The sequence below is a fragment of the Triticum urartu genome, chromosome 5A (genome assembly GCF_056163025.1).
Source record: "Triticum urartu cultivar PI428250 chromosome 5A, HENAU_Tu73, whole genome shotgun sequence".
Lineage (NCBI taxonomy): Eukaryota > Viridiplantae > Streptophyta > Magnoliopsida > Poales > Poaceae > Triticum > Triticum urartu.
The window spans coordinates 244350467-244364998 of NC_141877.1; the positions used below are offsets into that span (position 1 = coordinate 244350467).

Consider the following 14532-nt stretch of genomic DNA (forward strand, 5'->3'; position numbering starts at 1 on the left):
CTTCGTTAGTAACATCAGCAGTGCCGTGTATACATAATACATACAAGACGAGGTGATCCATCCGAATAAGTTGCCAGGCGCCACTGAGTATATAGATCCTACTCGTCCTCATGCTCGTGATCATCATCATTGTCATCTCCCCCTTGGTTATAAAATTTTTCAAGTATAGGTGGTGGAATGTTCACAGGACCTTGGAAACACAAAAATGTTAACTAGTAAAGGGAAACTAGCTAACCCGCATGCATGTGGATGAAACAATTATCATTATGGGGGAAGACAAACGTATCGAAACCATAAGAATTCCATGCAAAAGCAGTGCCTCGAGTGGTGGCAGCAAACACAAGACCCTCGTATTGAATTGCATCGCAGTACTCATCCGTGTACAAAAATTGATTTTTGAGCAATATCCATCAAGGCGTTGAAGTAAGGATGGCAATAAGCTTGTCGAAGATAGCAACAACTTCATAGTTCTTGTAATCCCAAGAGTGGTTGGGAACTCGACAAATTGCTATCTTTCATAGACGACAGTCACCATGATCGTATTTGATCGTACATAGATCATCTGTGTGCTCAACCTCAGGGCAGTCTGTGATTTTTGGAAGTGGAACCTAGTGATGAGTGTACACATTTACAAGTTCCCACTCGCAGTTATACCCAATATAAACAACCCAATCTCCATTTGCGCCTGCCCAAGCCTTACCCTCAAGCGATGGCATCTTAACATCACACGTATCATTATCAAGCGGCATCAACTTGCACAAGGCGACGCTTCCGTCATCCCCACGCCGGCGACCAGCGTCATGGCGAAGAAGATAGGGGAGATCAAACCGCTCCTGAACCCTTGGGTTCTTTGCAATGATGTTATTTGTTGAGTCGAGAATGGACTTGAAGGAACCTGCCGTGCTAGCCGAGGTGATGACGTCGAACCGATCAATGAGTTCCTCCACCACGTCATCTTTTAGATCGGGGCAAGAATAACGGGGTCGTTTTCGGTCTGTTCCCTCCATGGATAAGACGATCAAACAATGGCAGAAGGAAGGGTGAAGGAAAATGGAGGGAGGAAGAGCATGCGGCAGTAGTTCCAAATCGAGAGAGAAAGACGAAGAGGCGGTGGACGGTTGCCACAGTACAAGAAGAGGCTAGTGGGGAGCGAACGGTTGCCACAGAGGTCACACACTGACGACAGAGCCGAGTGAATCGCATGCCGTATATCGCACATACCTTGATCTGGCTGACCGTTTCTTTTGTGTTGTCTAATCACAAACAGTTCATCCGAGTGAACCGTATATTGTATATCGCACACACCTTCATCTGGCTGTCCGTTTCTTTTGTTCCTCCTCATTGCAAACAGTTAATTGAACTGAACCGTATGCCCTACATCGCACACGCAACAAAAATCCGAATCCTGCGTTTTGCACCTTTTTGACGGGTTTTTTACACCATCGTTTGCGATTATTGCATTGCACACAGTTTCATCGAAGGGTCTCTGATCATAGCGTCGCATTAGCAGCATCCTGCAGTAGTGAAGTGATTGCCTACTTTCAAATTCAAAACATGTGATTTTTAAATTAGGGATTACACTGCACATGGTTTGCGAAAGCGAAACGTCTGCGGTAGACGTGGATATCAGATACGTTTCTAGGATCCACGACGTGTGCGATCAATCTCTACTGCATACACGACCAACCGAGAAAAAACGTGTGCGATTAGCAACAACTTCGCACATAGTTCTATCTTATTAAATGTTTGTGACAGTCATCTTATCACACATGTTTCACAATTATGGACCGTTTGTGATGTTGTGCGCATCGCAAACGTTTGGTCATAGAAGAACGCGTGCGATAGGTTGATCATCTAACGCAGGTACAACGGATGAATCATGTGGGACGTGTTCAAGCTTCGCATACAGTTTTATAGCGATAACTGTGTGCGCTGTTACATGAAATCACATACAGTCGAGGAAAGTAAATGTGTATGATTATCTACTTGTATAATCATGAACCGTTTGTGATGGGTCATGCATCGTAAACATAGCATCACAGAATACCGACTGCGATGGCAATCCGAGCACAAATGAGTTGCAAGGTTGGAGCGTTTCGGATATTCGAGATATCAGAAACAGTTTAGTAGGGACAACTGTATGCAGCAAGGCTGCCTATCCTCGACGGTTTTTGGGTCGTGTGGAAAGGACCCCCTATCGCAATCATTCACTTGGCGACGGTTCGAAGCGCCGTCGCGGAAAGGGGTTAAAAACCGTTTGCATAGCACCTCGATGTCCAGTGCATCCGTGAAGCTCCGACAATACATGTGTATACACACTGGTGGAGTGTCAAGTAATATACCTTCCTTAAAGGGGTCAAGTGAACACGTGTAAAGTAGATGATCCATCTTTAGGTATGTGAAGTAGATGTCACACATGTTACTTGCTGAACAGACTCTTAACATGATGATGTCTGTATAATGCTCCGCATCAATGGACCATAAAAAACCAAAGACACGTGTCAATTAAACATATCACTTACATTCAACACTTGAAACACTTGAGGTTGAGGCTAGCTTAGCCACTTTAATATATGTGTGTCTATATATATGGAGATTGACTATTTGTCGTTCTGGGTGTAGAATAGTTATTCTTCATCCTCTTTATTTTAATATCAATGCATCGTAATTTTATGTTTCATAAATTTTATCTTATTTGCGATGTAAAAAGAGAATGTAAGAAAAAAATATAATTGCCGTAAACAATATTTTACGTTATGTAGAATTACAAATGTAAAAATATAGTGTAAAATATACATAAAATGTAACTTTTCTAGTTTTATGACCTACCCTTTTTCTTATGCCAAGTTTTATGCAGTGAATTGATACGAATGTAATTATTTGTATTTTAAATGTAATTTATTTATGAAATAACCGTAATATTATCTCGGATAAAAAATAACTTATTCCGTACCCTGAATAATGAATAGACTTTCAATTTTAATGCAGTCCTAAACAAAATCCACATGTTTTGTAGCCCTGTAATTTTAAGTACTTTGACGAGGCAAATATGTAATCTAACACCATTCTCAACCTACTTCCTCCGTTTCAAATTATTCGTCGTGTTTTTAGTTTAAATTTAAACTAAAACCACGAGGAGTAATTTGGAACAGGGAGTACAACCGATCAAGCTTCGCTTTATTTTTCTCTTAATAAAACAAAAGAAACCATCGTCGCTCTTGTGGAAAACCAAAAGGGAAAAGAAAAAGGAAACCCACTTCTTCTCCAGTCCACCTCCTGCTGCGAGAGCACGACGGAGACACAACCGAAGCAAAGCTTGCTTCTCCCCGCAGCAATACAGCGCAGGACAACGAATCCAAAAGGGAAGGGAATAGCCGAGACGGAGAGCAAGAGGAACAGCGAGAGGAGCGCGGGGTGGTAGGACGGAGGCGGAGGAGAAAGTGGCGAAACCCTAGAATTCCCACCCATCCCCACGGTGAGGGTCCACTGGGGCTGCGCTCGGATCTGCCTCGACGCTCGCGCTTACGGCGGGGGAGATCGGAGGACGACGACGCTGGTGAGTTGGGCTCAGGGCGGCCGATTCTTGCTGCAGGTGTTGGAATGTGGCTGGGGTGGAATGGCGATCCGAACTGCTGCTGTCTTTTTTTTGGAAGCGTCATACCGCGCTGGTGTCGTTGATTTGGTTCTTTATTTGGTTTTGTGTGCGTGAATGGGGATACTTGAGTGCAGTGGTTGAGAGGTGGAATGCGGGGACGTGGGGGTAAGATTTATCCCTAATTGGTGGATTTTTGATGACTCCTGTTTTTTTTTGTTCATACTACTAGCTTGTTAGATCCAGTTTGGCGGTTTTAGGTGTGAAATGTGGCAAATTTCAGCCAATTATTGTCCATAATTTGTTCCTGCTGGCGTTCTTGTGCCCAGTTCCACGGAATTTGTGGTTATTGAATGGGACAACTACTCTGGCAACCACTCTTATTGTGTATTGAGCTTGCTTGCTGTGTCCTTTTTTAGTTGAACTTTATTTTGTGTGTTTTATCGGTTGTTAGATTCTTTTTTAGTTGATGAAATTTATGTTTGCTCTGTTTGGCTTTGATCTCTTGTTTTCTACTCCTTGTTGATTTAGGGCTGGTCGTCCTGGATCTATATGTGCATGGCTGATGCAATTTCATGTTTTGGGTGATGGAGTGGTGCTAAATTGTTGAATTTCTGTTTAACTTTTGCTTTTTTGATCACTGTTTTTGTTTTCTTTTGAATTTTACTAAATACTGTACTTTTTAGGTCTTATGTCTTGACTAATTGTTGATACCGTGTTGCAGATGCTGGGTGTAATTGGTATCTTCTCGATATTAATATTATTACCCTTCATAAAAAAAGAAGTCTTGTTGTTTGTTCACTCGTTGCATACAATAGGTGTGTTTTAGATTGAAGAATAGCAACGTTAGTTTTTGCCCCTCTTTTGGTTCTTTGCTTTCCCATACATTTTATTTTGAAGGAATCCCTCTCCGTGTTGCTGATGCTTTCATCCAGAGATGTGCGATTAAGCAGGCTGGGTTCTTGTGTGGGCGAAACTGCAGGTCCAACTTTTGGGTGCTTTTAGTACCTTTTTAGTTGGCTCTTTCTTTTTGAAGTATGATAGCTTTGTTGTTTTAATTGGTTGATAGTTTCATTCGACAATATGATGGATTGTTTATTTTTGACAATTCATGATGAAATCAGCATGCCTATTTTCTTCTTTGCTGGTTACATGTCTTGTGCTACCATAGCTACCATTTTCCCTTCTCTTTTGGTGCAAATTTGGTTTATTTAGTTATTGAATAACACTGCTCTATATTGCAGCTTGGGCTATGGTTTGGACCTGATGTCTGAGAAGGAGCATAGAAGCACTTGCAGAGATTAAGAAGCCATAAAAGATGCCACATTCACCCTCAAGGAGGAGATCTCCTTCAAGGGAGTCTGCTCACAGGAGGGTCAACGATTTCGGGAATGCACTGCCTGCTAAACCAAAGGATGATGAGCTCACATTATTCGCTGATATGCAGAAAACTGAGATTGAGAACTTCTTACTGGAACCATCCGAGGATTTTGATGAATCCATCTGTAATGCTCATAGACACCCTCCTCCTTTATACAATAATATGGTTATATTTTTATTTTCGCTATACCTCTTTGTTTATTTTTGTAATGAGGCACTATTAATACTTACTTATTTTATTCATGTCTACCAGCAAAATTGAGCTTTTTCCCAGATGTTAAGCTTGGTATCAATGTCCCAGCACGAGGGGAAAGCCATGATTTGCTTAAGGTGGATGGTGATAAAAACGATTATGAGTGGTATGGACACTTAATAGCGCATGTTGCTTTGCTTTCTTTTAATTAATATATGGTTGATGTAGCCTTGTGCTGGTCATGAACATCTGCTTGATATATTTGGGAGATTAGCTGTTCTATTGCTTATTTTGCCATCTGCTCTGCCCAATACATTTATTGGAAGCTAGCCCTAACTAATCTGGCTAGTGGCTAGCCATCTAACTTCGAGAAGATTGACTAAAACAACTCTGTGTGCATGTGACAAGGAAACTAATATCAATCAAGTTGCAGTTATGGTTTCACAATATCCACACTTTGTGTCTAGTGTCTTGATAATTAGCTACCGGACTTAATGAAGAGAAAATTACATAAAATAGCAATCATCGATCATGTGCGCAGTAGGTGGTAGCTCAAAGTCGATGATCAGTGGGCATTTCAGCCATGGTTCTGTAGTTGTAGCCATGCAATACTTGTGAGAATTAGTTGTTTTGTATACTAGATGAAATGTGTCACATCATGAGGAACTCTTTAGCCTCATTTTTATCGGGTGTAATTTGTCCTTTATGCCATCTCTTGGTTCAATTTAAGGTTGATATGATTGCACACATTATAATGCTTCAATGGGCTACAAGTTTTGTAATAACGAGGTATTTTTTTTCATCTTTGATTTGTTGTGAGTTTGTGTCCTCTACTTGTGGTATTGCTTCAAGATAGCATGGTATTCTAATTCATTAGTCAATTGCAAAAAACGCTGAAAATATTTTGATAACCTCTTCTTCAGTTGTCTCAACATCATATATCTGCATAAAGGCATTTTCAGTGATAAATGCCTGTATATTTCAATGAACGAAATATTTTTTACTATTATCATGGCCATATTTTATTTATCCTTTTTTAAGCTACATTGGACCCTGATTTGTTGTTTAAATTCCATGCACCATGGTATTATTCCTCATCTCCATTCGACATTTCAGTTTGACCTCTAAACAATCCATTGTCATAACAATTGAGTCAACCTAAACTCTTCACTTATTTGTAAGGTATGCAGATTTTCCTTAATTTTATAAGTAAAAAAAGAATGTGTACTGTTGTGGACATTAGTATGTTGCTTTAAACCAGCATCAGATGCATTGCGCGGGTCGGCCAACAAGATTCAACAGTCGGCTTGGGAAGAGTTCTGAAAGGAGATAACTTCAAGTGGGAAAGATGAGTTAGAAATAGAATTAGGAAAGCTTAGTTCGGAACAGTAACAATTGGGAAAGTATGGTTCAGATACTCGTATTAGAGGGTTTCATAGTTAGAGTACAACACCTTGACTTCATTGTAGTCCCTCCGGTTCACCAATAAGTAGAGTTTTGGATATTGACACGGTCTTCAGGATGCAGCTTTGACCACTAATTTATACTGTATTGTATATACTCCCTCTGTCCCAAAATTCTTGTCTTAGATTTTTCTAAATACGGATGTATCAAGTCACGTTTTACTATTAGACACATCCGTATCTAGACAAATCTAAGATAAGAATTTTGGGACGGAGGGAGTATAATCCACAAAAGTATAATATTGTATTTTGGATTTTTTTGTAAACAAACCTATACATATGGTTTTCAAATTTCCAATCCAAATAGGTAAAATCATATTGGCAGTCAAAGTTTAAAAGTTTAACGGAAGGTCACTTATCTGTGACCTGGAGGGAGCATCTCCTAAGGCCTTCCACAGGGTATGCCCCAACCGGTGCCAAATCAACTTTTGGGGCATTTGGCTCCGGTGCCATACACTGCCCAGCCGATGCCAGATAAAAAACAACCAGATAAAAAAAAATCAGGGAACCGGAGTACCTAGTTGTCCATGCAATAAAGTATTTGGAGTGCTAGGCTGCTCTGATGTGAGGTGGAAAATTGGCTGGGTCAAGTCCCTTTATGCATGTGCAGGTCCAGCATTTTTACAAGCTGCAAACACACACTGCTAGAGCGGTGCTAAAATAATTTCTCAGGGCATCACAGATGAGGTGGCAACATTTTGACGTATGGGTGCGCCGATTACATTGTGGTCGGCCTAAGGTTCAATAATGAAACTAAGCAGACTAGCACCTCCGGCATATTATTAAGAGGACAATGAGATACACTATTTTATTATTTGCCCAGCAGTATAAATCAACGAGATTTAGTCTGCTCCATGGGTCATACGCAGGTAGGCACGGAGATGCGACTCTGCTCCCACCCTACATAGGGCTATGACCCACTCATTGTGGCTCATGAGGTTTTCGACGATGAACATGTGGAAATAAACGCTTGCTTAATCATCCTGTAGTTTGTATTCGAGTCATATGTACATAAGAAAACTGCATACAGAAGGTATAATTAATGATTAACCATTCTTGATGAATGTTGCAATTTAAAACTGCTATAACTAATACAGTTCTTTGGTGTGCTTCAGAGCATTGTGCTTTTTCAAGCCTGGCCTGAAATCCGGCCCAGTCTGGGGTATGCCCAGGTTTAGTGTGCAGTGACTTCATAATAGTTATTCAGGCATCCATGTCTGTGGAATAACTAAATATTCCATTCAATGTTTCTCGTAAGTACAAAGTTGTTGGCTAAAGGCTTGAACGAAGGTCGCTGTTTGCTACAGTAGTAAGATGACACATTGCAGAATGACAATCTAAGAACATAATAATACCTTTCGTGTTTAAAGTAGGGCAGAGCTGGTAGAAATGTTCAGTTCAGGTGAACCCAATGAAATTCGTCAAACACTCATAAAATTAGTCTTTAACACTGCTCATTAGTGGAAGATTGCACCATAACCAGCAGAGGTAAACCCAATGATTTTCTCCTCCAGCTTCGCCCCTGGTTTAAAGCAGGTTAACAAATGCCCTATTTATATATTGCTTTAGATGGGTAACCACAATACGAATTACTCATGTTTTTGGATTATCATTTCTCAGAATTTTAGCATAGACTTGAGCATAATATGGTGCTGTGATGTTTCTTACAATTATTTTAATTACTTTAAACATCTTTGGCTCAGATTATACTTCTTACACTTACCATATGCAAATCTTGCATGTGTAAATGATTTGATCGCGTTCTACCTTCTCAATTAATAGGCTGTTGACTCCTCCAGAGACTCCACTTTTCCGTTCGTTAGATGACGAAGAAGAACGGTCTGTTGGCCAGGCTTCCAGGGGTAGGGCTCAGAGTAAGGCCATGCAAATCTCGAGGCCATCCATGGTATGTGTGCCATAGTTTTTGCTCTTGAATTCTTAATGCGGGCTTGCAAGAAATACCCACCCGTTTTGTTATCTATTGTCCATACACAGATGGATAATGCTCAAAGGTCTAGCAGAAGCAGTGCAAGCCCAAATAGGCTTAGCCTGTCACCACACTCTATGGCAAGGACAAAATCGCCTATTTCAGCTTCTCGTGCTAGCCCACCACTTTCTGTTCAACCACCAACGCCATCGCGAAGACCTTCAACTCCTCCAGCTGCTAAGATATTGACACTTCCACAAAGGTCTGCAAGTCCAGTCTCTAGAAGGATGAGTACTGGTTCAAGTGGCTCACCATTAAATGGGACAAGGGGAGCCTCTCCAGTTAAAACTAATCACAGATCTTCTTCCCCAAAACCTCAAGGATGGCAGTCCAATGATCCTGCTTTCTCTTATAATGCACCTCCAAACCTTCGTACATCTCTACCAGATCGTTCGGTATCCCGTTCAAGGGGTGGATCCCCTACATCTTTCAGTGGACTAGATACAGGTTCAAGAGGTCGAAGGCAATCAATGTCTCCTACTCCAACTAGAAGAGCCAGTTCATCACATAGCATTGAACGAGATCGATTGAGCACACACAGCAAAGCTTCTGCAACATCGTCTGGTGATGATGATCTGGACTCAATGCAGTCTATATCTATTGGCTATTCCAGCAGCCCAGCTGTAAAAAAGAGCTTGGCAGTGATGAAGACGAGAAGTATTGCATCATCAAAGAAGCTGTCCAAGAATTTTTCCCCTATCTCAGCCCCAAAATGGTCATTTGATTCTGCTGTTTGGTTGATGGTAAGTGTTGTCCTGTTTTCCCCTAAAAAAGTGTTGTCCTGTTTTTTAGTAGGATGATGGATTGTAAATTTGAATAGCATATTTAACAATTTATTCATTCAGTTATTCAGTTACACTGGTTTAATCCCTTTTTACTTTCTTAGCGGTTGCGGCTTCCCATTTGGAGGAATCCAGGGGCTTCTGTAAATTTCTTTTGTTATACTTTGACAAGGAAACAACGGTTACACCAACTGTATTTAGTGGTCAAGTGCTTTGGACGGATGCCTTTATGAATTAACAGTCACATAATGGCTTAAAAGAAATCGTTGGTTGAAAAAAAACATTTGTTTATCCTGAATATTTGGTTTGCAAATGCTCCTGCTCCATTGACTAGGTTCTTTTACCTTTTGTGACTAAGTTGCTTAACTCATGGAATGTGTTCATTTAATCAGATATTGTATGATACAGTAACTTGCTCTCTTATCCTTCCTTCGACAAATTAGTATAGCTTATTCTGCCAAAAATAATTACTTCTTGGTTGTCTGTTGTTTATTTGCGTGATGCGTCCAATGTGCTTTTACTGCAAGTTGAGACCTTACTATTCTTTAGTGTGTTCCAGATTTTCTCAGATTGCGACTAAGATGAGAAATGTGTTCTTACTTTTCTAGGATCATCGGAAAGGTCCTCAAGATAGGTTCCGGCCACTTCTATCAAGTGTCCCTGCCACCACATTTGGTGCTGGCAAAATAAATAATGTGCACAAGCCTATGTTCTCACACAATTCCTCTATGACAACTAGCAGTAATGCAAGCTCTGAGCACGGTGCCACTTTTGGCCCTTATGTGGAAAGCGACCAAGAGCAACAGGATCTTATTGGTGAATGGGAAGCAGATGACGGCCTTCGAGTTCATGAGGACATATTTATGTTTGATAAGCTGGATGAGTTGAATGAAGAAACCAGTTTCAATAAGAACACAAAATATGTAGAAGATTCGCCCATCCAAGTAAAATACGTGAAGAGTGATAAACATGACTTTGATATGGAAAGATGGGCAGCTAATCAAACGGCATATGATGGTGCAAATAGTTCTCAGGTTGGACATGGTGAAATGGCTACTTGCAGTAGATGTGGGATGTCTTTCAATGTGATAGATTTGGATGGAAAAGGTGACTCTTGCGAAGAGTGCTCTTCAAAGGTTGGAGGATTTTCTGCAGACCGTATGTTATGGACTTCAGAAGCACATCAACATGATAATAAAATTGTAAATTCTGGGCCTTACGCTGAATCTGAACCTTCTATGGCCCCAGATAGTGTAGACTACAGCAAACATGCATCTCTTGGTCATCAAACAGTGAACAATGAACCTTCAGCGGATTGTACAGAAAAATGTCCTCCAGGCCAGTCGATGGTGGATACAGACGAGGACATGCTGCTGGGGCAGGAAGTAGTGAATCATGAGGAGAATATGAGGCCCTATCATGTATCTGACTCGTTGCTGGAAAAAGAAGATGATATTTCATTTAGTCGATCTAGCGTAAGTAATCATCAACAAACAGAACCAACATCAGAGGAGCATGGCCCTTATGGAGGCCAAATGGATAGTTGCAATCATGGATTACCCCCATGCCTTAGCGAGTCAAACTGCCAACATAATGAAGCTGTATCTGAAACTGCATTTGGTGATAATTCTCATCAACTGGGATCAAATATACATCCGTTTCCAAAGGTTGAAAGTGCTGAAGGTGCTGGGATATCGGTACTCTTACACCAGAAATCAAGCAGCAACAAATGGCCGGTCATGGAAGGGAGGGCTCTAGCTGCTGCTAATATTGTTTGTTCTGAACCATATTATACAAGAGATGGTATAAATATGATGAAACGTAGCTTTGGACGTGACAGCTCTTCAGCTTCTTCCATTGATTTAGGATCTTCAAGGCAATCAGATGCACGCTTTGAGCGCCATAGTAGCAGTAAGAAGGGTGACTTCGAGAAAGCTCAACTAAGTAGTACTATGAGTCATCAAAGCATAGCTTCGGTGTCAGATATGTCATTTAGTGGTTCTTCAGCTTCACTTTGCCATCAGAGTGATGCGATTGAAGACACTTGTTCCCGAATTGACACTTTGGAAAGCAGTGCTTCAAGAACTGTGGTTTCCACCGGAGAAGATGGCTCTAGTAAGGATGCTTTGTCAAATGCTCTTGAGTGTTTGTCTACTGCACGGCCTATTGTCAATCATGACATCCATGTTGACTTGAACTCCTCGAGCTTTGATAGGTCGAGTGAGACAGAAGATGTAATTAGTATGGGTAGGATGGCTAACAACGATCACTCCAGCACTAATATGTGTTTGTCAGAGATGGAAGAGCCAATTAATGTTCAAGAATCTTCAGCTGCCGAGGGAAGTTGCATGCTAAAAACAGATGAAGATGCTTCTGATACCGTTCAGTGCTGTTTAGCTGGCACTCCAGAATATCCAAGTGAGGAGAACTTAGATAACCTTATAATGCAGTCTCAGTCTGAAGCAGTTCAGGATTCAATTGAGGAACACATCTTGGATGATTGTTGTGTTTCTGCCATCTCAGAGGAAGATGTGTTGGTTTCTAGGACAGGAACTAGCATAATAGAACTTCCCAACGATGGTATGTATTTGGGCTGTTCTAATTTTCATTTAACTTAATCAAGTTTCTGAAATTCTTTTTTTTCTCAGAACTCATGTTTATCCTTTATTCATCGATTGTGTGCTGTGTCCTTCTCATCTTTCTGAGAATCATTTTTAGTTGGTCTTTCTGAGAGTCGTCTTTAGTTGTCCTGAAGACGAGAGCATGGTCTCTGGCATGCATGTTTGATTATTACTTTATGCATATGTCAGGAAAACATAGAAAATGTGTAGTATAAGGAAAAGAAAGTCCTGAATGATAGTTCTAATACTCCTTCCCTTCCAAATTACTCGTCGCAGAAATGGATGTATCTAGAACAAAAATACATCTAGATACATCCATACCTACGACAAGTAATTTGGAACGGAGGGAGTAGTAGTTTTACAATAGAAAAATCAGTATGTTTTGGTGCATGCATTTTGGTCTGGAGAAGAAACATAATGGATAAATGAGCGACTGGAAATATTAGCGAGATGAGGTTTATACATTCTTCACATCCAATATGCTGTTGCATTTATGATACCAGTCTCTAGGTACAGTTGACGTTTTCTTTTAGACATAACGTATGACTCTTCTTGTGTTCTTCACTGAATATTTGTTCCGTGTGAGTGAATATATATATTTAACCTAATCATTCTCTCTACCTTGCAGAAAAATCACCTCAGGCAGTAGAAGGGTCGAGGAAACAGATTCAGAGGTGCTTTACTTTAGAAGAAGCTACTGATACAATTCTCCTGTGTAGTTCTATCGTTCATGATCTGGCATACAAGGCAGCAACAATTGCACTGGAGCACGAGCAAGAATCAGAACGCCCTCGACCAACTGTTACCATCATAGGGAAATCCATTCGAGACGAGGATGGTTTCCTTAAGCTGCCCCACAGAAGAACCCCAAATCGTAAGGTTAAAAGGAAAAGATTGGAAGGTGAAACAACAACCATCACAGAAACCGCTGAAAAAGAATCTGTCGTCGAAGATCCTTCACCTGTACGTTCTGCTTCAGGAATCACAAGGGCATCTGATAATATGAAGCCTCCAAAGTTGGAATCCAAGTGCAACTGTGTAATTATGTAAGTTACTTCAGGCAAACCATCCAGTATGCCAAAGAGACATGGGATATACACGCACGCAAAACCACTACTTTGCGCCAGCCTGCTTCAAATCGCTATCAGCAACGGATAGAGTTCCACACGTGTCTCTAGATTATTTTTCAACGATAGTGCATTTTCTGTTTTTTAGGCAACAGAATTGCACTGCGAGCTATTCTTTCTGTAAATCCCCCCCCCCCCCCCCCCCCCCCTGTGAAATTTCATGTGATACACTGCGGTTTGTCCAGATACTAGATTAAATGTCTCTATTTTTAGCATATTTTTCTGCAGCGCACGTGGCTTGTATGTATGCGATCTTAAGCGTCACGATTCTCAAGACTGACCCAAAAGGGAAAAGTGTTCAAAATTGTCTAAAAGTGACCAGCATAAAGTTGTATATTTCTTTGAGATGAACAGTTTTGCTTTCTAGATCATCTCAAATCTGAGGTCATATGCGGCCTCTAAAGCCAAAACATAGTTGATGCTGATAGAGGCTAAGGTGTCCCGATGTTTCGATGAGATGTCGACCTTGACGATCCGACTACGAACGTGCGAGGACGTCGCGCCTTAGCAATCGCTAAACCAATTCCGAGGGGTTATTGGCCACGCCGGAGCATGATCAACCTAACCACGAGGGCCTGTTTCCTGCGAGCAAACGAAAACAGCAAGAAACTAAGATTGCAATCTGGATATTACGAATATAAGATGAAAGCTTTATTGATCAAGGTGGGGTTCTGTGACGTCTTGGTCTGGTCACTGGACACAAATGAAGTACGCGAAGTTGCAGCTATGGCGAACTTTTAATCTAAACAAAACCCAAAGTCTAAACGACGCCCTAAGGGCTGTATATATGGAGGAAGAGGGGGGGATTTCCTCGCCCTTGGAGGAAGGGTCCGAAACCAACCCTAACTCTTGTTTCCCCACACATACGGGCTCTAAAAACATCCTATACTTATGTATTTCGAAAATACATGGGCCTGGCCTAATAATAAGGTGACGCAGCACCTAAAATAGCCTCTGAACAAAATTTATGAAGTGGCATCTTGTATATTTCGTCCAAGGCTTCATGCACTCCTTATGGTGGCTTCAAAATCCTGAAATCATCACTTGTAACTCCGTTCTTGATCCCCTTGCGCATGCCATCATCTCCATGCTTGAACTTGCTCCAAGGTTCATCTTTCTTATCCAAGCTAGGCCCTTCATTTGTAAGCAAAACAAATGTATCCAATTTAGGCAGCATCATATTCTCATGAACATTAGAATCGTTACCAAGAAACGAAAGTACCTGATAATTCAATTGGTGTACGCGAGCTCTAGTAATTGGTCCAGTATGTATAGCAGCAGGGGCTGTGGGTGTAACAATGGTATTGATGTCCTCATCATCCTCCCCTTCTTGAAATGAAGTCGTCCTCAACGAAAGTTCATCGTCCTCACCCAAATAAGGCTTCAA

At 41.1% G+C, this 14532-nt stretch overlaps 1 protein-coding gene across 1 annotated transcript; it reads left to right on the plus strand.

The window, feature by feature from the left end:
* The first annotated feature begins 3202 nt into the window (after positions 1-3202).
* LOC147970928 (RUN/FYVE domain protein) lies at positions 3203-13377 on the plus strand. The gene is made up of 7 exons (XM_087525830.1): positions 3203-3556; positions 4837-5097; positions 5226-5331; positions 8411-8534; positions 8624-9358; positions 10006-11977; positions 12647-13377. The coding sequence occupies exons 2-7, from the start codon at positions 4911-4913 to the stop codon at positions 13066-13068; spliced, it is 3546 nt and encodes a 1181-aa protein (XP_087381956.1). The 5' UTR covers positions 3203-3556; positions 4837-4910; the 3' UTR covers positions 13069-13377.
* The last annotated feature ends 1155 nt before the right edge of the window (positions 13378-14532 follow it).

Excerpts from the sequence above, each read along its gene's own strand:
- LOC147970928 (XM_087525830.1), top strand. The coding sequence starts at position 4,911 with ATGCCACATTCACCCTCAAGGAGGAGATCTCCTTCAAGGGAGTCTGCT. Across the intron at positions 5,332-8,410 it reads GATAAAAACGATTATGAGTG|GCTGTTGACTCCTCCAGAGA; the intron begins GTATGGACACTT and ends CTCAATTAATAG. Across the intron at positions 11,978-12,646 it reads AATAGAACTTCCCAACGATG|AAAAATCACCTCAGGCAGTA; the intron begins GTATGTATTTGG and ends TCTACCTTGCAG.